Consider the following 23430-nt stretch of genomic DNA (forward strand, 5'->3'; position numbering starts at 1 on the left):
GCTAAAATGAATCAAACACATCATATTACCCCACGTCACACACGTGCACACAAACACTGTGTTGTTCACAGTAATAGCTTAGAATATTTATTCATAAAACTGTACATCACATTAAATTTCATGATGGGTCACACTCAGCAGCCTGGCCACTATCTCAAGTTTTGGTCATAAATTTTATGAAAGTATTAAGACACTGTATCAGGCTGAGCTCTATAAAGACTGTTGTGTTATAGCGTTCCTCATTTGTTAATCGCTTTGAATAAATGTAAATGCTTAATGAGCACATAAGTGTGTGATACTGGTTGCTGCGTGCAGCGGACATTGAGATGCAGTGAAGTTGCTAAATGAATGTCCCCCTGACTCAGCTGGATTCTCTTTTGAGAGATTTGATGTCTTCCTTCCTGTCACTGTCCTTTAGCCACCATTAACATGAACAACATGAATGATGGCTGGTATGGAGCGTTGAAGGAGACCATTCTGCAACAACAGAACCAGCTGGTGTGGGTCTCAGAGGGCAAGGTGAGCTTCATTCAACTTTTCCACTGTGATGCACTTCCACAGCAGGTGTTCGACGTTTCAGGGACAGGGTTCATTCATGGTTGTCTGGTTTCTTGGTTCCATGTTTATATTTACAGAGCATAGTTTGATTCCCATGCATCTGTTCTTGTGGTCACAATATCCATGTTGTTGCGATGTTTCACCATAATGTGGTCAAACTAATGAAATCCGTACCAAGAACTGTCATATTTCACTTTAAAATCAAAAAAGAATTAAGGTTTTTAAGGTTTTTGCTTTGTGAAATAATTTGACATTTTTATTCTTAGTAGTTTAAAGCAATAAAAGAGAGATTATCATTCATATGTCAGTGTTGTTACTGTTTAGTAAAAATTATTGAAACCAAAACTAAAGAGCTAAATAGGAATTTATAAAATGTCAAGTTTAAAAGAAATCTATAAAAATATACGAAAAAAATCGTATAATAGTATAAATAATACTGTATTAACACGATCTCACATTCTTATTAATGAAAAACAATTGTACTTATGAATCATCATAGTTTTTGGAGTAGTCTTTATGCTGATTTCAATTTCTTAAATTTATGGCAGTATTGTCTTACTAATATTTTTAGAAATTACAATGGTATCATTAAAGAATCAGGAACGATATTACTAGAAATGGTGATAGTAGAATATTATTTATTGAATTTTATGGTAAAAACATTTGATGTAAAATGTGTTATTCTGAATATAATGTTAAAATACAGAAAAATCTTTATTTTCATGTAAAATGTAATTTTGTGAGATTCTCCAATGTTAAACATTTCATGCACATTTCAATTCGCTCTTTCACTAACTTTTCACCATCTCATCTCTCTCTACATGTTGTTCTCTCTCATTCTCTCTCTCTCTCTCATTGAATTCTTTGGATGCTGTCAATCTCTGCAGGCGGATGGGGCACCTGGCGATGATTTGGACCTTCACGATGACCGTCTGTCCTTTATATCCGCCCCTGGTAGTGAGTACAGTATGTACAGCACAGACAGCCGTCACACCTCAGACTACGAGGACACTGACACAGAGGGCGGAGCCTACACTGACCAGGAACTAGACGAGACCCTGAACGATGAGGTTGGACCGCCCACTGAACCCGCCATCACTCGCTCCTCCGAGCCCGTCCGGGAGGACCCGCCCGTCATCCAGGAACCTCCTGGATACAGAGTGTACCAGCCTGAACCCCTGAACCGCATCGACCCCGCAGGGTTCAAGGCCCCTGCCCCTCAGCAGGTAGCGTTTCTGCGAGCCGTTCGCCTTCCCTGTTGTCTGGAGGCCGTGGTGTGCGTGAGAAAAGTGTTTTAGCGACGCTTTTGAAGGAGGAGTGCTTTAAAAACCCTATCATTACAGTACTAGAGAAGTGACAATGACTAATGAATAATTGTTGCCTCCTATTAATTATATGCATTTGTGAGCGTGTAGTTGTGTGTGTGTGTGTGTGTGTGTGTGTATGTGATAAATATGCCTTGGCTGTTATACTACACATAGATGCTGTGACTCTTATCTTAGTATGATCACAGTGGAGATGGAAGTGAGGACATTGTATCATAAAGTATAAACGACTGCCCCATCCTTGTGGTATAGCTGTCCCCTTACTTGTCATGCAAAATGATGTCATTACCGAAAAGTATTTTGTGCATGATTTACATTGTGAAATATATTACTGTGAGTGTGTGTGTATGTATGTGTGTGTGTGTGTGTGTGTGTGTGTGTGTGTGTATATATATATACACACACCCCTTCTCATTCAGAGAGTTTTCTTTATTTTCATGACTATGAAAATTGTAGATTCACACTGAAGGCATTAAAACGATGAATAAACATGTGGAATTATATATGGAATTATATACATAACAAAAAAGTGTGAAACTACTGAAAATATGTCATATTGTAGGTTCATCAAAGTAGCCACCTTTTTCTTTGATAACAGCTTTGCACACTCTTGGCTTTCTCTTGATGAGCTTCAAGAGGTAGTCACCTGAAATGGTCTTCCAACAGTCTTGAAGGAGTTCCCCGAGAGATGTTTAGCACTTGTTGGCCCTTTTGCCTTCTGTCTGTGGTCCAGCTCACCCCTAAACCATCTCGATTGGGTTCAGGTCCGGTGACTGTGGAGGCCAGGTCATCATCACTCTCCTTCTTGCTCAAATAGTCCTTGATGCCTTCAGTGGGACTCTACAATTTTCATAGTCATGAAAATAAAGAAAACTCTTTTTATATATATATATTAGTGCTGTCAATCGATTAAAAAAAAATAACTAATTAATCGCACAATTTTTTTAAATTAATCGCGATTAATCGCGATTAATCGCAATTAAAAGACAAACTTTTTGGATATGTAAATGTAAAATGTAAATAATTAATGTAAACTCAAGACAAAGAAACTATTTAAATTCAAAATATGATTGTTTATTGGAATTTTTGTTTAACTTGTAACAGATTTTCTCATGTAAACAACATACCTGCAATAAACCATCAATATCCTCCAAATTAACTGTTGGCTTGAAAGCCATATTTATTACAGAAATAAAAACACAGGCATGTAAGTACCATTTGAATTTCAAAACAATCAATGCCAATAAAAAACAAAAATGATTTCCATGTTGAATTCTAAGTGGACTGCAAAAAAATTCCAAAGTATAGTCATTGCCAGTGCTTTAAGTGGGCTGGTATGCACTCAGTACCGCCACTTCCAAATATAGCTCTTGAGCGTACCGCCACCTCTGCGTGCGCCCAGAACGTGCTTTTAGCGTACCGGTACGCTCATTTGGACATCTGTTTTAATAGACAGAAAACTAGCAGAAACTACATTACCCATTCACCCTTAAGTTATACAAGTGAATAGCGCATGTGTCGCTTTTCCCACTGTTAAGTGTCAACAACTCAACGTGGCCGGAGAAGGTGTGTGAAACTCGTTGTGAGTTATACTAAAGCAAAATCTTGAATATTTATTGTCTGATAAACATTAAAAACTGTCTGCGGAGGTTGAGTCGTCCTGCAGCCCCCGCTGGCTGTTCATTGGCTTTTTCTAAGTTCTAAAAAAATACCGTAGACGGCAAGGCAAAAATTTAGATATTAATTTATCTAATTAATCTATAGCCTATGCACAAAGACAATATGATCTTTTTGTCCCCTTTTTGTTTTAAAGCTTGATGAAGAGAGAGAGCGCAAGTTGGTGCAGCTGAGGAGGACAGTGATGCACGCGCACAGGAGTGATTGACAGTTCGCGGCACTGTGTACAAAAAATACTCCGCTACACAATTATTTCTTTATTTTCGTTTAAGCTTATTAACGTTAGCGTTACAGAAAGGTCTGATTTACGCACTGTTACAGTCATTGTTTTTTTTTTTTTAAAACAATGACATTTGAGTTCATGATTTTAATGTTGCTGTTTCTTGTGGCAGACTAAATGAAAATGTTTCTTGTGGCAGACTGAAGAGTAATCCGGCAGAGTTTTATACTGAAACTTTCCGTCTAAAAGTCCTTCCTTGGTCTTATCCATATTTCTTTGCACGTTGAACACACATAGGCCACAACTGGAAATAAAAAAAACTGCAACCGCGTTAATTGCGTTATTTTTTTTTAACGCGTTAAATATTTCAAATTAATCGAATGCGTTAACGCGCTAATTTTGACAGCACTAATATATATATATGTATATATGTATGTATGTATGTATATGTATATGTATATGTATATGTGTATATATATATATATATATATATATATATATATATATATATATATATATATATGGGCCCGTTGGCCACTGTGATATCCAAAGTGTCTTAGATCTTGTATTACAAGAGAGCCAAAACGTTGTATTGCTCAGTAGAATTAAACTGACATCAGACTTAATGTACAAACAGAAAATTATGATATGTAATTTATTGTTGTAGATTATTAAATGACATGGTTCCCAGAGTCACCCTATTCTGTATGTTAGTGGGAAGTTCCTGGTTCAATACAAGTTAAGCGCAGTAAACAGGCATAATATTGCAGTTAAGGCACAAACAATATAAAGACATAAAATGTTTTATAAGTGCAGCCACCTGAGATGCACTGATTGCAATTTTGGCTGAAATATTGAACAAGATTAAAATTGTTGATGTAGGTAATTGACGATTCGTACCGTTTGTCTTAATGTAAAACATCCAAAACTAAAAACAATCGTTGTAAATGCTACAAGTGAATTTTGACATCACAACATAATATACAGTATGAAAAATGGATATTTATTTGAAGATTTGATGAAGGTTACGTTTAACAGTGTTAGTAAATGAGTAGTGTTTTAAGATAGGCTGTTAGGTAACAGCAAACGTCATCTAAATGTACAAATGGGGGAACAATTTAATATTTAATAACAGTTAAGGACGTATATTAGACATATAACACATAAAAGCTGATGAAACAAAAAAATATATATATAAATAACCAATGTGTTTAACTTTATCAGATCAAATTATACACACACACACACACACACACACACACACACACATATATATATATATATATACACACATATAAACACATATAAAATATAATACAGAGAGAGAGAGAGAGAGCTTAACTTAACATCAGTTGAACCTGGAACATTCCCTTAATAGAACAGTATTGGTGTCTGGTGAGACAGAAGAGAATCATGAAGCTCAGCTGAAGTGCAGTGGTGAGGTTTTACCACATGTATTAAACATTTTTGAACACCTTCACAGAAAGCAGAGGTTGCTGTCCCCACGCAGCCTGCGCCGCTGGCAGAGACAGCGCCCCCTACTGTTCTTGTAAATGTAGGGGCCAAGAGTGCCAAGGATCTCCCAGTCACCCTCACTCAGGGGGATTTCAGCCCAGAGGCTGGCTCTCTCTTCCCACCTGCCCCTGAGCTAGCTCAGCCCGCGTCTTTTGACCCCAACCAATACGGACAACCCCGGTCTGAGTCTAAGGTACCTCGCTAGCCACCCTGCTCTGGACTGAAACCGGCCCACTTAACGGCCGAACCCAGTGCCCTCTCTTATCGCCGTCTGGCCTGCCTGTGTGCTGCAGTGCTTTCCTCTAGCTCTTGCATGTGCGCTGTGTGCCTAAGAGAGTGTCCATTCTCCTTCTGTGAATATGTGTGTGTGTGTGTGTTAATAAACAACAGTGGGTATGACAGAGGCCTGCTGCATCAGATCATAGTTCACGTACCTTCAACCAAGCCCAGGTCCCCACTGTTGCTTGCCTACTTTTGCATGGATTTGATTTTCCGTTTTTTTTTTTTTTTTTTTTTTGCTTGTTGAAGTAGAGCTAGTAATTATTTAGTGGTGGAATGAATCTGATAAAATGATTTAGAAATTAATTTGACCTGTATTTAAATCTTTGAATCTTTTCCCCCTCTTCTATGACTTTGAAAGGTAGCCTTGTTGTTTACAGCATACGACTTAACCAGTTTTCATTTTCAAACAGTTTTTTATTTATAGTTTGTGTCTTTTGACAAAAGCGTTCTTTAAATGTTCATATTCATTAGCTTGTCAGTTTTGCTCTGATTAAAATGGCCATCAAATTTTAGTTGACAAAAACATTTCATTGACAAGTGTGAAATTAAACTATGGAGCCCTGTAACATTCAAAAATACCACAACTACAAAAACATTTGTTTCCATGTCTATGTGGCAAAACAATTTTTTTTTAAATTCATTCTTTTGTTTTAGTTCAATTGTGTCCATGACTGATTAATTCCTCAGTATCTTTGAGGAAATTTAAAAACATCTTTTTGTAAGTAATTCTGTAGATTAATGGTGGCTCCAGCATTGGCTGGGATTGGTGATTCTGTGTCTGAGTGGACTATTATTTTTCCTAAAAGGCTACTTCTCAAAATATATAATTTTTTTTTTTCATTGTTTAAAGCAAATTGTTGATGTATACTACTTTTTCAGTTGGGCATTTTCTGTCTGATTTTACCCCAGTGTTTTTGCAGCTTGGTGTGTCATGAATCATTTAATCTCGCTTAAACTCTGAAACGATTTGTGTGATGGCTGCCTCCATTTTGACCTGTTCAATAACTGCCCACTCTGAGTCTTCCTCTATTGCAGGTCTCTCTGCTGTCTCAGTGCTTCATTCTTCAACTTTTAATCCGAATATTAATCACTTCTGGATTCTGCCGTTTCATTCAATTCAATTGATTACTGAGGTTTAGAGTTTACATATGATTCTTTGTACAAGTCATTTATAAGTATCCTCCTTTGGCTTTACCAACAGATGTACAAGAAGGATATCTATCGTAAAAATGAGCAGAACCCTATGCAGCCCAACTATAACCCCCAGCAGCCCCGCTACCAGGAAGACAAGCCATACAGAGATTATGACCACCAGCCCTACCGCTATGATGGGGGCTACATGGAACCAAAGGCTCAAAACTTTGACCCTCATCAACATTATGACAGCAGCGTGCCTCCGTATGATGACCAGTGGGCCCCGTATGACCAAACCTCTGGATATGACCATCGTATGCCATATGAGGACGGTCTGAACGGCATGTACGGTCATCCACAGATGCAACATGACACCGGCTATGATGCCAGTCGACCTCGCTATGGCAAACCCAGCCCCGGACCGATTCGACATGATGAACTGCCCCCTGTGCACCCACAATATGACCAGGAAGCGCTGCCTCGTACTCAAGCTTCCTCCCGCTCCCCTGAACCCCCTAAACAACAGTACCAAGACCCATCCCAGAGGCCTTCCTACACTCAACCACAACAGAGGGGCTACAAGAACTCCGAGGCCTCTGTGATCCCGCCCAAACCTGAGTCCATCTCACCACCAGTGGAGCCAGCACTTCCTCCTCCTCCTCCAGCCGATGCAGAGGATGACCCAGCCTTGAAGCCCCGGTCCGTGCTCACGAGGGTTAAAATGTTCGAGAACAAGCGATCCGTGTCCGTGGACCGAGCAGGAGAGTCTGCAGACTCTGGTATTCGGGTGAGTTGACAGACTGTATTTCTGTGAACCAAATATACACTCTGCATACTGAAGAAATAATTTGTTAATCTTTTATGCTTCATTTAGCCTGTGGACATGGTGCCTAAACCTGGTGCTGCCTCCGTGCCCAAAGCCAATTCTTTAAGTAACCTGGACCAAGAGAAGACCTCCAGGTAATGAACTAGCACATAAAGTACAAATGCAGCCGTTAGCATACAAGCGGGAACCTCCCGCTCTCTTGTGAAGCCAACAAGGAAGTGACTTAAACTGTAATTCATTGACTGGCCTCTAGAGGCTGGCTGCAAAAGGGAGTCAATCCCATAGACTCCCCATGTTAAAGTTCCCAACTTTACAGCGGAAAAAAAAATGTTTACAACCTGGTTCAAAAAATAATTTTGGTCTATATAGCTTATTTTGCCCTTTATGACAACTGTGAGGGGGTTGAATTTTTTTATAACTCATCCGTTTAAATTATATTTAGCTTAAAGTTCTGCATAATTAAAGGCATGGCCACTTGAGTGACAGGTGAATTAGTGCTGCTGACACTTCGGTCGAGCTAGGTGGGCGTGGCTTCAGCAACCAGCTCCCGCCTTTTTGCCCATTTTCAATTATCTGGGAGTGATGTGCTGTGATGCGCTGCCAAGACGGTGACGCCCACTTTGAGCTTCAAAAACGCTCTTCAGAAAACTACAAGTGACGTCATGGACACTACATTCTTGTTTTTATACAGTCTATGTTAGTATACAGGTTATATCTATATTGAGAAAAGTTTTTTTTTATATACTACAATTAAAATTTTTTATTTTTATTTCTGATTTTGAATTTATTCAGAGGGGGACTGTCAATACATTCATAATGTTACAAAAGACTCCTGTTTTAAATAAATGTTATTTAGAACTTTTTATTCATCAAAGAAACCTGAATTTTTTTTAACATAAATACATTAAGCAGCTCAACATTGATACTGTTTTCAACATGGATAACAATAAGAAATCATTTCTTTAGCACCAAATCAGCAGATTAGAATCATTTCTGAAAGATCATGTGACACTGGAGTAATGGCTGCTGAAAATGTAATTTTGGCCTTTACAGGAAAAAACATTTTAAAATATATTACAATGGTTATTTTTCATTCTAATATTGAAAATAATTTGTGTTTTTAAGTCATTTTTGCTCAAATAAATGTAGCCTTGGTTGAGCATAAGGGACTGCTTCTTTGCAAAAACAGTAAAATATCTTACTGACCCTAAAGTTTGAATTGCACTGCAGTGGCATTAGCCATAGAAATGAAGTTAGTCATAGATCTCCATCTAGTGGTGAAATAGTCAAATCCAGAGTCTGATTCTGAATGCCCATGATCACTCTTTATGCACTGATTTCTTGTGAAACACAAACTGACATACTGAAGATGAATGACTGATTATATTAGTGCACGTTTATTATTACCTCAACAGTATTATATATGTCAAGCGCTTCTTTCCTCTGTCAGATCTCCAGAGGCACAGCAGCCTCAGCCTAAAGCAGCAGATATCATTCGCTCAAACGACAATGACCCTGATGAGGATGAGGAGTACTACAGGAAACAGCTGTCCTTCTTCGACCGCCGAAGCTTTGACAGCAAACCTTCTGCACAGCTGCCACCTGTCATCAAACCAGCCCAGCCCCAGACCCAACCAGGGTACTACCCCAGGTACGTGGTCTAATACTTTTAATCATGCTTAACAAACTCTGTTTTATGTTTGATATATCTGTTTGATACAATAAATGGCTTTAAGTTTGAATCATTGTTGTTGTTTTTTTGACTGTTTGTCTGCTACAGGGCAGAGTCAGCGGAGAAGATCAACCCTGTTGCTCCAGCTATTCCAGCTGTCCCACCCCCGACCCTGCCCAAACCCACAGGCAAGTGATTCATGAAAAAAAAAAATCTAGATTTCGGTTTTAAATAAATGCTGTTTTGAATTAATGTTCTATTCATCCACAAACATATGAAGAACAGTTTTTTAACATTGATAATTATAAGAAATCAGCATATTAGAATCATCACTGAAGGAGACTGAAGACTGGAGTAATGGAATAAGTTACAGAGAATAATGAGAGATTAGTTATTTTGAAATTAAATATTGATTAAATTTGAAGGGCACTCTCGTCAAAAGATGAAAACTTTGACTAAAACAATACTCTTTTAAAAAAAAATTTTATATCTGTAAAGAGACTTTTCCATATGTATACATACGGTATGTTTATTCTCTACTCTCACACTCACAGTGACCCCACCTCTCGACTCTCACGGATCTCCCAAAGTGAAGCATCCCAATCATGAAGACTCAGTCCAGAGCACCTCCCTGCCTCCGAAACGCTTCCCAGAGAAATCTCCTGTTAACGGCACCGGTGAACCTCCAAAGACCAACAGCACTGCCACGTACAACTACAACCGTTTTGTGCCCAAGCCGTACACAACCTCTGCAAGACCGTTCCAGCAGAAGTTTGACAGCCCCAAGTTCAACCACAACCTCCTGCCTAATGACTCTCAAAATAAGACGGATAATGTGAAAGCTCCCGTCAGTACCAAACCGCAGAGCTCACCCCAGACGGCAGACCACGACAGCGGCCTGGACACCTTCACCCGCACCATGGACCAGAAACCCAAATACCAGCAGAACAACATCAACGCTGTACCCAAGGCAATACCTGTCAGGTAGATTCAAGTCTAGCTCATTAATGGTCACGATTACATGTGTCTGTTTTTTTTGGTGAGTAGACATTTTATCCATGTTGGTAGTTTTTTTCTTTTTTTTATGTTACCAAATATTGAATATTAAGTGCATTTAGGACAGTATTTTTGCATTTTGTTTTGGTTAGTTTTAACAATGAAGAGAATCTGAAATTAAAGATCGGACTAAAAATAAGGTTAACCTTTTTTTGGCTCTCTTTCCAGCCCGAGTGCTTTGGAGGAGGATGATGACGATGATGACAGCCACACGGTGGTGGCGACGGCACGGGGCATCTTCAACAGTAACGGTGGGGTCCTGAGCTCCATTGAGACGGGAGTGAGCATCATCATCCCTCAGGGAGCCATTCCTGACGGTGTGGAGCAAGAGATCTACTTTAAAGTGTGTCGGGACAACAGCATCCTGCCGCCTCTAGACAAAGAGAAAGGTCAGTCACGCATCTTTCATTCTGACATTTGTCTGTGAAAAAGCCTGGTAATACAGAGTTTGATATGGATTCTTTTTTTTTTTAGTTTGTTACACATCTCCTTTTTTTCAGTTAACATACTCAGAATGCAAGTGAGATTATTTATAGCTTGCTGGGGTGTTTTTGCGTTTGTTACATATAGTTATGTATTTGTCTGTGCAGTAAATGCTAAAGGAAAGCGTTTTTATTTGCAGGTGAAACTCTGCTGAGTCCTCTGGTGATGTGTGGTCCTCACGGCCTGAAGTTCCTGAAGCCAGTGGAGCTCCGCTTACCTCACTGTGCGTCTATGACCCCTGATGGTTGGTCTTTTGCTCTAAAATCCTCCGACTCCTCGTCGGGTACGCTGTCCTCTCTCTGTCCTTTTTGGGGTCGTTTGGGATGGCTTTGTGACTTCTTGTTTGGTTTTGGGCCTTTTTTCATTATGCATTTTCTTATTCACAACTCCATACTGTATCTTATGCGCATATATCATATATACCATATACACTGGTTTTTTGTTTACTTGTGTTATTGATTTATTTGTACTCATATAGCTCATATATCTCACTGACTCTCTCTCTCACTCCAGTCTGCTCATTTATTATGTGGTTTATTTAAGGTATATTTAAACCAAGTGTCGATTTAAGCTTGACCATGAAATAAATGTTTCTGTCACAATTCACTCTAAAGCACAATCAAACTATTCTACTCACATTTAACCATTTATCAGTGTGGGCAGTAAGATATTTTTCTGAAAGGAATTCTCATACTGAATTAAGCAAAAGTGACAGTAAAGACATATTACAAAATAGTTGTATTTCATATAAATGCTGTTCTTTTGAAATTTCTATTTCTGAAGGATCATGTGACACTGAAGACTGGAAAATTATGTTTTGAAATAAATAAAAATAGAAGAAATGCATTTTAAATTGATCCTAAACTTTTGAACGGTCCTGTATATTTTATAAGGGAATAAATGGCCAATTCCAGTAGCTAAACAAAACATTTTACATAGTTACAGAAAAAAAAAAAAAAAAAAAAAAAAGATATCATTACAACATATATATATATATATATATATATATATATATATATAATTTTTTTCTTTTTCTTTTTTTTTCTTTTTTTTTTTTCATTAAATTGTAATAAATGGATATTTTGCAGGGCCCAACAAATTCCACATTATTCTCTGTTTAAGTAAATATAAAGCTATTTTCACTGAGCAGATTTGTTTATAGGCCTTTGTGTTCTCTCGATCAGGACACTAAATCACTCCATTTCTGTCTCAAGATTAGTAATCACAGATCTGCAGATAAACATTACTAAAAAAATAGGCTTTCCATCTTCACTTGGGTCTCAGGACATCATGAATTGGCCAATGGGAATTCACATCTATTCATAATTCACTCACATTGTTTGTGCATTCAGCTGATTCTCACACAGCCACCCAAATGTCTGAATATGAGAGATGCTTGAAATGCTTTCGTCCCGCTAATGGAGAACAGCAACTGTTTTTCCCTGGGTCTTTATTTCTCTCTCTCTCTCTCTCTCTCTCTCTCTCTCTCTCTCTCTCTCTTTCTCTCTCTTTCGTTTCACTTATTCCTCTCTATGTAACTCTTCTTGGTAAACCTGGCACTGCCCTGGAGTAGCCTCCTAATGAAACTCTCGTTCTGATTTTGTAGTCGAGAGATCAGAGCCTCCTGCTTCATCCAAAACCATTACAGGACTTTGCCTCTAATCTGCATATTTTAAAACAGCATCATGGAAAGAGAACGTTTACCTAACTGATTTAACAAAGATGTTGTTCTGATGGAGCTTACGGTGGAGTATACGGTGGATTAAAAAAAATACGGTGGAGTAAAAAAAGGCACTGAAATCCTAAGGTCCTAATAGATTTAGAAATGAACTACAAAGTATATGATCATTTCTGTACCACAAAACCACCAAACAGAACTAAAATCAGTTTGTGTTTGATAATGCACCTTTTTTCACTTCTGTTTAGTGGTGCTGAAATGACACACTTCACCCTGATGAATGGAAGAACAACTTTGTTCTTCTGCATCACAGCACCTTAGGCTATGAGCTTATTGGTTCTCGCTCTGTCTCTGTTGATTATCTCTTTCAGAACAAATAACTCATGCTGAGAGGATGACTTATCTCTGAGCGTCACGCTATGCTCCTCTTTTCCTCATGCAAACCCAGGGCTAAAATAATAGCACGATATTATATTGTTACAGCTGTGGAAGTATGCTATAAAATAGTGAAAGTAAGGAAACTTGAAGGTCGTGTTTCTTCAAATGTGTGTGTTTTATGTTTGATATTCTTTTTATGTTTATGGTGTTGGCTTTAGAGCAGTGGATCTGACTAGAAAGCAAGCATGTATGCGGCTTTTTCGACATTTAAATGTTGCTGTCATTGATCCTTGTTACGAAACATATAATACACTACTGTTCAAAAGTTTGGGGTCACTATACAATGTTTCAATGTTTTTGAAAAAGGTTTCTTCTTCTCAACAAGGCTGCATTTATTTGATCAAAAGTATAATGCAGTAAAAACAATATTATTGTGAAGTTACTACCATTTTAAAGAACTGCTTTTTTATTTAAATATATTTTAAAATGTCCTCAATGTCACATGGTCCTTCAGAAATCATTTAATATGCTGATTTGGTGTTAAATAAACATGTATTATTATGGTTACACTTTACAATAAGGTTCCATTCGTTAATGTTAGTTAATGCATTAACTCACATGAACAAACAGTGAACAATACATTTATTGAACTATTTATTCATTTTTGTTGATGTTAATGAAAATAAAGTTGTTGTTAGTTCATGTTAATTCACAGTGCATCAACTAATGTTAATTAGCACCACTTTTGATTTTAATGCATTTGTATAAGTTGAAATTAACATGTATACTAAAATGTATTAATGCTGTAGGAGTATTGTTCACGCTTTGTTCTTGTTAACTAAAGTGGTTAACTAATTTTGAACTAATGAAACTTTATTGTAAATTGTTGCCATTATTATTATCAATGATGAAAACAGTTGTAATGTGTTTAGTGGAAACCAGATACATTTTTTTCCTGTACTTTAATAGAATGTTCAAAAGAATAGCATTTTCTATATATATATATATATATATATATATATATATATATATATATATATATATATATATATATATGTGTGTGTGTGCGTGTGTGTGTGTGTGATTTTTTTATTTTTTTTACTCTTCAGTCACTTTTGATCAATTCCATCCATTCTTCCTGAATAAACATATTTCTTTCTTATATGAAAAAAAAAAAATAAATAAATTTGTAATGTTTTTTACGTGGTGGTTCATCTCCATTCGACCATCATATTCATCTGCATTTTCTCTGTTGTTTATCCAGGTGATCCTAAGAGTTGGCAGAACAAATCTGTCCCTGGAGATCCCAACTACTTGGTTGGAGCCAACTGTGTGTCTGTGCTTATAGACCATTTCTGAGGAGGGCAACAGCAGGTCCCGTTACTGAATGTGGAACCAGATTAACGGAGAGAGGACCTTTCCCCTTATGAACACACACACTCACACACACACACAAGATGAAGGCGCTACGCAACACTAAATGAAGGGTCTCCTGGCTGTGCCCTGGCTTTGTTTACGGTAACCTCTGAGTCTGGAGGGAGGGTTACATTCTATGAAGTGCTGTTTTAATCTCTTCATCGTCCTCTTGGTTTTTACTTCCTCCTCCTCCTCTTTTTTTTTTTTTTTAAGTGCTTTTAAAGGCTTTCGAGGATAACAAAAACAGACATTAACCATTGATGGACTGCATGCTCTGTGCCACTGACCAACTAATACTCACACTGTTAGCCAACTGTAATATTTTGCGACACATTAAGTTGTGTTGTCTGTTTTTTTAAAGGACTTATTAGGTTCTTCCATTCAGTCTAGGCCTTGTAACGTATAGACTATATTAATCCGCAGATGTATTTTCACTTCATATGGTATGCACACTATAATGTTATATGATTCTAATGTATATTGCAACTTTTCTAGAATATCGAATTCCAGTTCTAGGCTTTTCGGTCGAGCAGCTGATGTGTACATCTGACTTTTATCACATCAAGGTGCAGGATCAGTGCTAGTTAAGAGCATAAAGAAAGTGTCGGAGAGAATCACGGCATCTTAAGAATAAAACAGGATGAAGTTTTCTAGCCAAGGACGTGTCAACCTGAGGCTTGCCTTTTCTAAATAGCTCCTTTGTAGACACCATTAGCCTCCTCACAGACCTATGAACTTGAGCACTGGAACATTCCTGCTGTGTGGAGATCTATGCACATGCTTTGACTCAGGTGTGAAGACCGCTGCTCTCTCCTTTCCCCTCTTTCTCTCCTCACTCACTCCATCTCTCTCACTCACCCCATCTAAAGCAGTGATGCCTTATCTGAAACGACACTTTTTTTCAATAACAAAAACCTTTTTGGTTTCTTTTTGCTAAGTTGTTGTAATGATAAATTATGAAGAAACTGAAGTTGTGTTTCTGCTATTTTTGTCAAGCCGCTGTACAAATAAACCTGGGTGTTGCACACAAGAACAGCGTAAAGGATAAGAACAGGTTTTCTCTTTTTATCTGCTATGCACATGACCTTTGAAGAGAAACACAAATAAAATAAAAGATGGAAGGAGATCATTTGGCTGTACATAAAGCAAGCATATTGCCTTCATTATTGGTTTGTAAATGACTTTTTTTTTGTATGTCTTTATTTTGTATAAAACTTAAGGGGGGTTGCGTTTATAAAAGAGGATGAATGAAATGAAAACGGTTGTCTTTGTATTCTGGTTCTTCCCTTGAGCCTCGGAACGTGTACTTGGTAATAATATCACCTTTTCTACAGATACACACTAAATATAAGCATTTTTAATAACCATCTTTTTATTCTTTATTTACAAAGGAAAGTGCTTGATGTAAACTATTCTCAAAACCTGTTTCTTCTAAACGGTGAGCTCGAAATGTGCCCCACGCATTTATTTGTGTTACTGGATGCTATGTTGTGTGTCCTGAAATGTATTTTTGTACTAATAGACGATTTATTATGGCACACCGGAACTGTTTTTTTTTTCTTTAGACAGTATAACACAGCTTTGACTGGTCATTAGCTATTCACATGTGGCAGAGTTTGTTCCCTTTTCAGCAATTTCCAGTATGCCACTATAAAAAAATAAAATACACGTTTTTAAAATACACTGTTGTAATTTTATTGTGGATTTTCGTTGTTGTAGCTGCAACACAAAAAGCATTTTGCACAGAGATAACAGTGTCCCGTTGTATAGTAGCAAGGGAGCTTTGGAAATGTCTCATTGCAGTATAATGTGTAGTTCCACTTAGTGGCCTGCAGATGGCGCAAATACTTCACTGCAGATTCATTTACAATGATTATTGCGTTTGGCGATTATAAAACTGATTTAACACTGAAGCTTTAATCGATTGGCCCAGCCAAGTGGATACATCTACTCCTTTGAATGCACAATGAAACTACATGCCTTGTTTAAAGAAATAAAACTTTAGTGAAATATGCATTTTATTACAGTCAGAATTGTTTCAGAAAGAAAGGTGTTATTATTTCACTATGAGGCAATTGTTGGGGAAAGGGAATGGTAGATGGTAACTTATTTTTCTTCCTGTATAATACTTTGAAATCTACAGTTTTCCTCTGTGACTGCTGTCATGTTTACTTGTGTAATGATTTGTGTGAGCCAGTGCTGTCTTAACAATACATTAACTATAGGCCTTGCAAATGTTACCACATTATACCACATATGGTAATGGTTGAATCTGTGTATGTTATTGTATGTTTAACATTCTTTCTTTTAAGAAACTTTGACAGTGACATCTTTCAGAGATGCAAACTGGAATTGAGCAGATCTGGTCATGTGACTATTTTCTCCATCTAAACGAATTATCACATTGAATCAGTACAGTCTGCATTTAAATGTATAGTAAGCGGCATGTGTAAAATAGGCCTACATTATTTTTATAAAACCTCAAAAAAGTAAAATTTGGTCATAAATATTGCTAATAGAATTATATAGATTAAATTAATTAGATTTTATTCAGTTTCAAGCACACTAACAGTTTCGGGTATTTTCAGTGTTTATTTCGCTTAGCTTCTCCTCGTTTAATGAGATTTAGACAGGCGTAGATCAGTGGTGCATAACTGTTTATTAGTCGATTATTGATTTAGTCTACAGCGAAGATCGAGTTTTTAAAGGTTGAATCCTACGAATTTTCTTTCGCTCCATGATCGCTCTGAACGGGTTTCTCTCTGTAGGGTTAGCTAGAAGAGTGAAAACCCGGAAAGGAGTTTCAGCGGATTCAATACAGAACGCATTGATCTCGGGAGGAAAGATCTCAGCGGCTCCGCTCCGTTCACATAACGTTACTGTGCTGCTAGGTGATACGTGAGGTTTGAAGCTTCGACTTCTGTTTTTATAGAGAATCGTAAATCAACTAAACTAGGCAATTTTGCTCTGAAACGGACGTTGTCGGATAACTTACTTTAACTTATATAAAACCATCATCACAATCACAGTGGTGCAGCACTAGTGTCTGATGAGAGCCTTCAGTACAGCAGCACTCTTCCTCTCGTGACAGTGCTTAAATCGCATATTATCCGAGCAAGGCTCAGTCTTAAAGCGAGTTTAATGAAAAGTAACAATATGAATATTGATTGAGTAGGCTCATTATATCCATTCACGGCCTCTGGCTTTTATATGGCTCCACCACGAATGAGTTCATTTCCCGGATCTATATATCTAAATCTACATATGGAGTTTCCACTTCTCTGCGTGTAGAGTCCGTCTCCTCCTGCTCACAGTCACACACGCGCGCATATCTAACTGAGAGACCAGTGGCGCGAGGCTGCGGCGGCTGCTGTGCAACACTCGCGTGAACATTATTACACTGGAGTCGGAAGTTGAAACGCGTCGTGGCACCTCGAAGCGCGTTCCTCTGAATACGAGCGTTATTATTTAGACGCTCTCTGTTCAGAGCCGTGAGAGATTTAATTAACGGACTGTCACGGCTGTGAACGGATTTGATGGATCACCTATCTCGTGCGTTTCCTAGAAGCAGGCGACCATACAGCGCGCGTTTACGCAGAGCTTACCTCATTGTCTTACTGAAATGATTTTGGACAACGCTAGCTGAAACACCTGCTTGAAAACCGCGAACTTGTACACTCAGACGAGTGAGAGCAGAAGGTGAGGCTCCTCGTGTAACGGGATGATGGTCTGCGCGTCTTGACATCACTCTGTGAATTCGTCTTTACCTTAAAGCAGAGCGACTCACCCCAGAGGTGTCCTGTAAAACCCGAAGCCCGCTGATTTAACTCAAGTTGTGGTTTCATTCAAACTGTTTAGTCGTGACCATGCCGGTCAGTGCCATGCCGAGGGGTCGGTCTCTGAGCCCGGTATCTCTGTCCCGTAGCCTCACGCGGCTGAGGGAGTTTCGGACCCGGACTCGCATCATGCTTTCTCTGGGAGTTTCACAGATGGTGCTCGGCAGTCTCATTTTGGCTGTCAGTTTCGCCGCTTTGGCCCTCACTACGTCTCCGAGGGTGAGACATTCTTGTCCCTTCTGGGCTGGATTCTCGGTAAGTTGCCTTTATTGTGTAACGATAGTCTATTTTTGCGAATTTCCCCTGAACAGAGGGGTAATATTACGCGCCATTTGTGACCCCCGGAAACTGCAGAGCCAGCGATCACATCACGCGCGCCTCATTCTTAGTTTATCATTCAATTCTATGCCTCATCATCGAGAACCAGTGGTACAATATTCACCAAATGCCAAATTAAATAGCCTTGAAATAATTCGGGGAGTAGAGGGACTCTCTGAAGCTGCTTTATTGCTTGAATGAGCTCAGGGCAGCTCACCTATGAAGGAAGGCTCTGTGGTTGGTGAATTGGCGCTTATAATGCAGCAGAATGAAGCCAAATGCTTAAAATCACACACGTTTATTACCTCACTTAAATGCCTTTTGATGTTCTTTGTGAAAGTGTTTCATCAGCCTGTTTCTGGCTACTGCTTAATGCATCCTTGTTAGATTTGCAGTGGATCATTCTGTTCATTAATCACAATAAGAACACATATTTTCCACAGTGTCTGGCCACAGTATACACATTTAGAAATGGCTATGCATCTTTAATTAATCGACTCTTTTTGTTTAATGTAAATATAAATGTTGCACATATTTTTTAAATATCTTTGTTGTTTTAACCCAGATGCTTCTTGCATTGTATTTCAAGGAGCTTGGCATACTTTGTTTCTATTGATACCTAGATTGATGTTATAAGGCTCTGAAAGAACCTCTGAAAATTGGGAGATTTAAGCTAGTTCAAGTAAAACCCAGTGTGATTTTAGCTAATGTAAGTCTATATATATATATATATATATATATATATATATATATATATATATATATATATATATATATATATATATATATATTTTTTTTTTTATGTCAGTAGAAACGTCGGATATGTGCATTTGAATATACCCCCTTTGTGTCTGTGTGTGTGTGTGTGTGTGTGTGTGTGTATATATATATATATATATATATATAGACATGAAATACTGAAAGCAGTCACATGTTAGATATACGTGTTAACACTGTAATAATTTATGTATGTGGACCTTTGATCAGTTAGAAGTTTCCGTTACATTGCCATTGCTCCTAACCAATAGCTCATGAGCACAACCCTCTGATTCATCTTTATGGGGCACTGTACAAGGAAGTTTTGTTGGACAGTATTTTCACCTTAAAATTTAATGTCGTACTGTAAATATTTATGAAGGCACACACTCTTGATTTCTTCCTGTAGAAGGCGTATGTAAAGCTCAGTGGGGTTAATTATGGTTGTGAAAATGTAATATAGATGGGACAGGGACATGTGTGGTGGCAAAGATAACCAGCCTTGGGGTCAGAGGTCAAACATCAGGGCTCGCTGATCATTCTCCAGACGTGCTGTATTGCATGCAGCAGATAAGTAAATGTGGCTGTGAGAAAGCTCAGCTGCTTCTTGTATCAGTATGGTTTGATGGTTTTTCTTGTAGATGCAGGGGATTAGCTGGTTTTAAATATCTAATAGGGTGTTGGGATAGGTTTTGCTCCTCTGGGTTGTGGTGGGGGCAGATCGCCGTGTCATAGCCTGAGGTCATAGCTCCAGTGAGCTGGTGAACATGCTGTGCTCCTCACAGGAGTGGGCTGAGCGGCTGGAGCATAATGGAGCTCTGCAGAATTACTTAGCAATCAGAGTCTGGATTAATAGTGTGCTCTTGAGTGAGCTGAGCAGGGGGATGAACAGCGTGTGTGTATGTCCTTGTGCAAGGGGAAAATGTAATGATTTAAAGTGTGAAGAAAGTATCTGTGTTGCCATTTCTTTACATCAGCTACCTACATTACAAGAACCGTTTAGGTCTCTGCAGAGATTTTTTCATTAAATAGATCTTAAAGAACCATTTTTGTCTTAGTGTGAAGAACATTTTAATAGTTTAAGGAAAAATGTTCAACTATAAAGAAGCTTTTGTACATTAGATGGGTTCCATGGATGTTACTTCTTTTTTTTTTATAGGACCATAGATGTGAATAAAGAAGAACCCATCAAATTTTACCACTAGTTAGTTGTTTTTCTGTTTACTTTCATTTAATCTTTCATGCAAATAATTTCTTTTTTTTTTAGGATGCCCAGTATATTAGTATATTTTGGTATTTTAGGATGCCCAGTATATTGATAATATTAGTTTTTTTATTTGACCAATATTGCTTTCAATATCGGCTGATATTAGATCTGTCTGTCTGTCTTTAAAATAATTAAGCACAAATGTTCCATGTCTACATGGTGGTAATATAACGTCCTAAAATACATGTGTATTTATTTATATAAAACAATTACAAATGTTCTTTCAAATAGTTTTAGGTGGAGTATAGTATGTTAAACTGTAGAATATTGTTTACCTATTTGTAACCTCAAAATGGTGCACATTAGTATCTTAGGGGTTCATACATGGGTAGATGAGGAACAAAGGTGTACCTTGAGTATACTGCCACATTGACTAGCAAAGACACAATTTTTGTAAAAAATAATTTAAGAGAGAACAGAGCAGAGGCTAGGGAAAAGGAGCAGAAAAGGATTAAAAAAAACCCCCATCTCATTCTTTTTTTCTGATAAGACTTAAGGTTAACAGTTAAGGTCATGTTAAGTACCCCCTACATCTTTTCATTCTGCTTTCTGCTGCTCGTTTTCCCCTCCTCCCCCTCATCTCTCATCCCTCTTTCTTTGCTGTAACATCAGAGAGACAAAGAGAGCCTGCATCAAGTCTCTGACCACAGCAGCGTGACCTGATCAGCACAACTCTGAATCCGTGTGCACAAAGGTATTTAGTTAATCCACCTTCATGTGAAAATGTAAAGGGGTCATATGACGTTGCTAAAAATAACATTATTTTGTGTATTTGGTGTAATGAAATGTTTATGTGGTTTAAGGTTCAAAATACATTATTTTCCACATACTGTACAATATTATTGCTGCTCCTCTATGCCCCGCCTTCTGCAAACGCGTTGTTTTTTCAATGCTGGTGTACACTTATTGGCCAGTTATCCAGTGCGTTGTGATTGGCCGAATGCCTCAAGCGTGTGACAGAGGTGTTATGCCCCTTAACATACTGTTATGCCGTGTCCTGGCGTGACAAGACAAAACTAATTAAACCTATTACAAACGAGGCATTTTTGGCATCCTGTGGGGATATAAAAACTGATTATAATGTCTTTTTTTACGCATTGCATTGCATATTGTGCTGCGTAAACATAAAACCATGTTTGTATTTATGATCGGACAAGCGACAAACAACGAGCGCTACTCTACACTGCTCAAAACTCGCATTTGAATAGCAAGTGGCAAATTCTTTAAGTAGAGTTGGAACTGTCCCACTTTATAGAAACAGCCTTTGTGCCACAAAAAACATTGTAGGCTACACTCCAAGGAAACATTCCTCCATAAAATGCTCCACACACATCTGAATATTTGGGTTGAACTGTTCTGGAATAATGTTTTAAATACAACTTAACCGCTGATTTCTAGTTCCAGGACATGCCGGAAGCAACAAAACTACAGTGAGAATAAAAGTTATGCCTTCTTTCTTTGCATGAACATTTGCACAGTTTTATGCAAATCTTCCCACATTGTGACGTAGACGTGGGGGTGTGTTTAAACGAGGTGTTTTAGGAGGGCGTGGACAAACTTTATAAAGAATATCTCTTTGGGTTTGAGACTTTAGGCTTTGTAACTTTAGGGATCTTATCTATGCACTCCGAGTAAGGAAAACTTGAAATCGCATCAAATGACCCTTTAACTCATACCTCTCCTTCCTTCGCTAAGCAACAATCCATTTTGTTATTCTGCTCAGTGTTGGTAGGAAATGGCAGAAGGGTATTGAGACTATGACAGCCATAAACAGACATGTCACCAGGGTAACAAAATGAGCCCTGCTGAATCTAGCAATACTAGAACGGAAAAAATGACCAGAACTGTTGTGTGTGAGTGATGCAGGAAGTGTGTCCAGTCCACATGTTCTTTGAAAAGTTTGTCTTTAATTTCAGTTAGTCTAAACCAAATCAAAATCTACCCTGCTTTCTTTAATACATTTTTTTTTACCTTGTAATATTTGATCAGATTTCACAAAAACTTGCTCTTGCTGTGAAATGACTTATGCCGGAACAAGTTGCAGATAAGCTAGTCATATTTAGATCTGCCATTCTGGTATGAAACTGGAATTTCTGGTTATTTTTACAATTCAATCATTAAAAGATGGATAAAATCCATCCACCTTACTTTTTTTCTTTTTTGAAAGCCATTTCACTGGCAAGTAGCCTACATCGCAATATGGTGGTCAAGTCTGTCACAACTTAAATTGGGCCATACACATAGCACTGCTGTACATCAAACTCCTTAATAAACTGACTCCCCCCTCAGGGTCTGGGAGAGGATCTTTAGGAGTTCATCCATTAATGCAACTATCACTTGTATGGGGAAAGTGGAGTATACTGTCAGGGTACAATACAGTACCTTGGTCGAGTATGCCCTGCTGTGCAATCCCGATGCCTCCTGAACAATGGACACCCCAGCACCAACAACCCCCTCGTTCTTTTCCTCCTCCTCCTCAGGCTACAGTTGGCCTCTGTGACTTGAACAGGTATTCAGTGCAAAATTTGGATTATGCATTTTGTCACATGCTCAGAGAGACTGACTTTATCTTGACTACACAAAAACAAAACAAAGGCAAAACAAAGTGTATCTTGGTCATAAGCGTGTGTAGACTGCATATTGTCTTAGTGTCTCTTTTCAGTTTTGCAGACATGTATTTAGAGGCACATACAGTATGTCTTTCGAATGATCCTTTGTTGGTATACTGTGTGTTTGAATGTGTGTAGCTTGTAATGTTTGCAACAGCATTTTCGTGAATTTCCAGCAATGCATCCTACAAAACCTCTCACTTTCTGTATAAACCTTGAGTTAGTTAGCAGCTTAGAAGGAATCCTGTTTTAGGGCTATCCAGAGGTGCCCCTTTTCCCATTATCCCCCAGAGAGGAGACAATCTGAAGTAGCCCTGCTGCTCTTGATGGCCACTCTGGGATGAAATTCATTGCAGTGCATCATTTGAAGAGGGAGTTAGCAACAAGGGCAAACCTGACTGACAGTTTCACATGGCATTAAGGA

General features: G+C 38.2%; 2 protein-coding genes across 16 annotated transcripts in view; both read left to right on the forward strand.

Annotated features, from left to right (window-relative positions):
* Nucleotides 1–15901, forward strand: part of LOC113051534 (tight junction protein ZO-1) — a 102613-nt gene extending 86712 nt beyond the window's left edge. For 6 of the 14 annotated variants that reach the window (XM_026215368.1, XM_026215370.1, XM_026215371.1 and 3 more), the window contains 11 exons: nucleotides 419–519; nucleotides 1446–1784; nucleotides 5264–5488; nucleotides 6776–7498; nucleotides 7586–7671; nucleotides 8988–9188; nucleotides 9318–9397; nucleotides 9764–10193; nucleotides 10434–10654; nucleotides 10888–11031; nucleotides 14069–15901. In XM_026215368.1, the coding sequence (XP_026071153.1) occupies nucleotides 419–519; nucleotides 1446–1784; nucleotides 5264–5488; nucleotides 6776–7498; nucleotides 7586–7671; nucleotides 8988–9188; nucleotides 9318–9397; nucleotides 9764–10193; nucleotides 10434–10654; nucleotides 10888–11031; nucleotides 14069–14163 (2645 nt within the window). In that variant the 3' untranslated portion in view covers nucleotides 14164–15901. The remainder of the gene's footprint in view (nucleotides 1–418; nucleotides 520–1445; nucleotides 1785–5263; nucleotides 5489–6775; nucleotides 7499–7585; nucleotides 7672–8987; nucleotides 9189–9317; nucleotides 9398–9763; nucleotides 10194–10433; nucleotides 10655–10887; nucleotides 11032–14068) is intronic. The other 8 variants (XM_026215374.1, XM_026215382.1, XM_026215369.1 and 5 more) reach the window with 6 other exon arrangements.
* Nucleotides 15902–17563: 1662 nt separating this feature from the next.
* The window catches only part of LOC113051537 (protein FAM189A1-like), a 94897-nt gene continuing 89030 nt past the window's right edge, over nucleotides 17564–23430 (forward strand). For both annotated transcript variants that reach the window (XM_026215384.1, XM_026215385.1), the window contains exon 1: nucleotides 17564–18311. In XM_026215384.1, coding sequence (XP_026071169.1) covers nucleotides 18087–18311 — 225 coding nt within the window. In that variant the 5' untranslated portion in view covers nucleotides 17564–18086. The remainder of the gene's footprint in view (nucleotides 18312–23430) is intronic.

This window comes from Carassius auratus, chromosome 32 (genome assembly GCF_003368295.1).
Source record: "Carassius auratus strain Wakin chromosome 32, ASM336829v1, whole genome shotgun sequence".
Classification (NCBI taxonomy): Eukaryota; Metazoa; Chordata; class Actinopteri; order Cypriniformes; family Cyprinidae; genus Carassius; species Carassius auratus.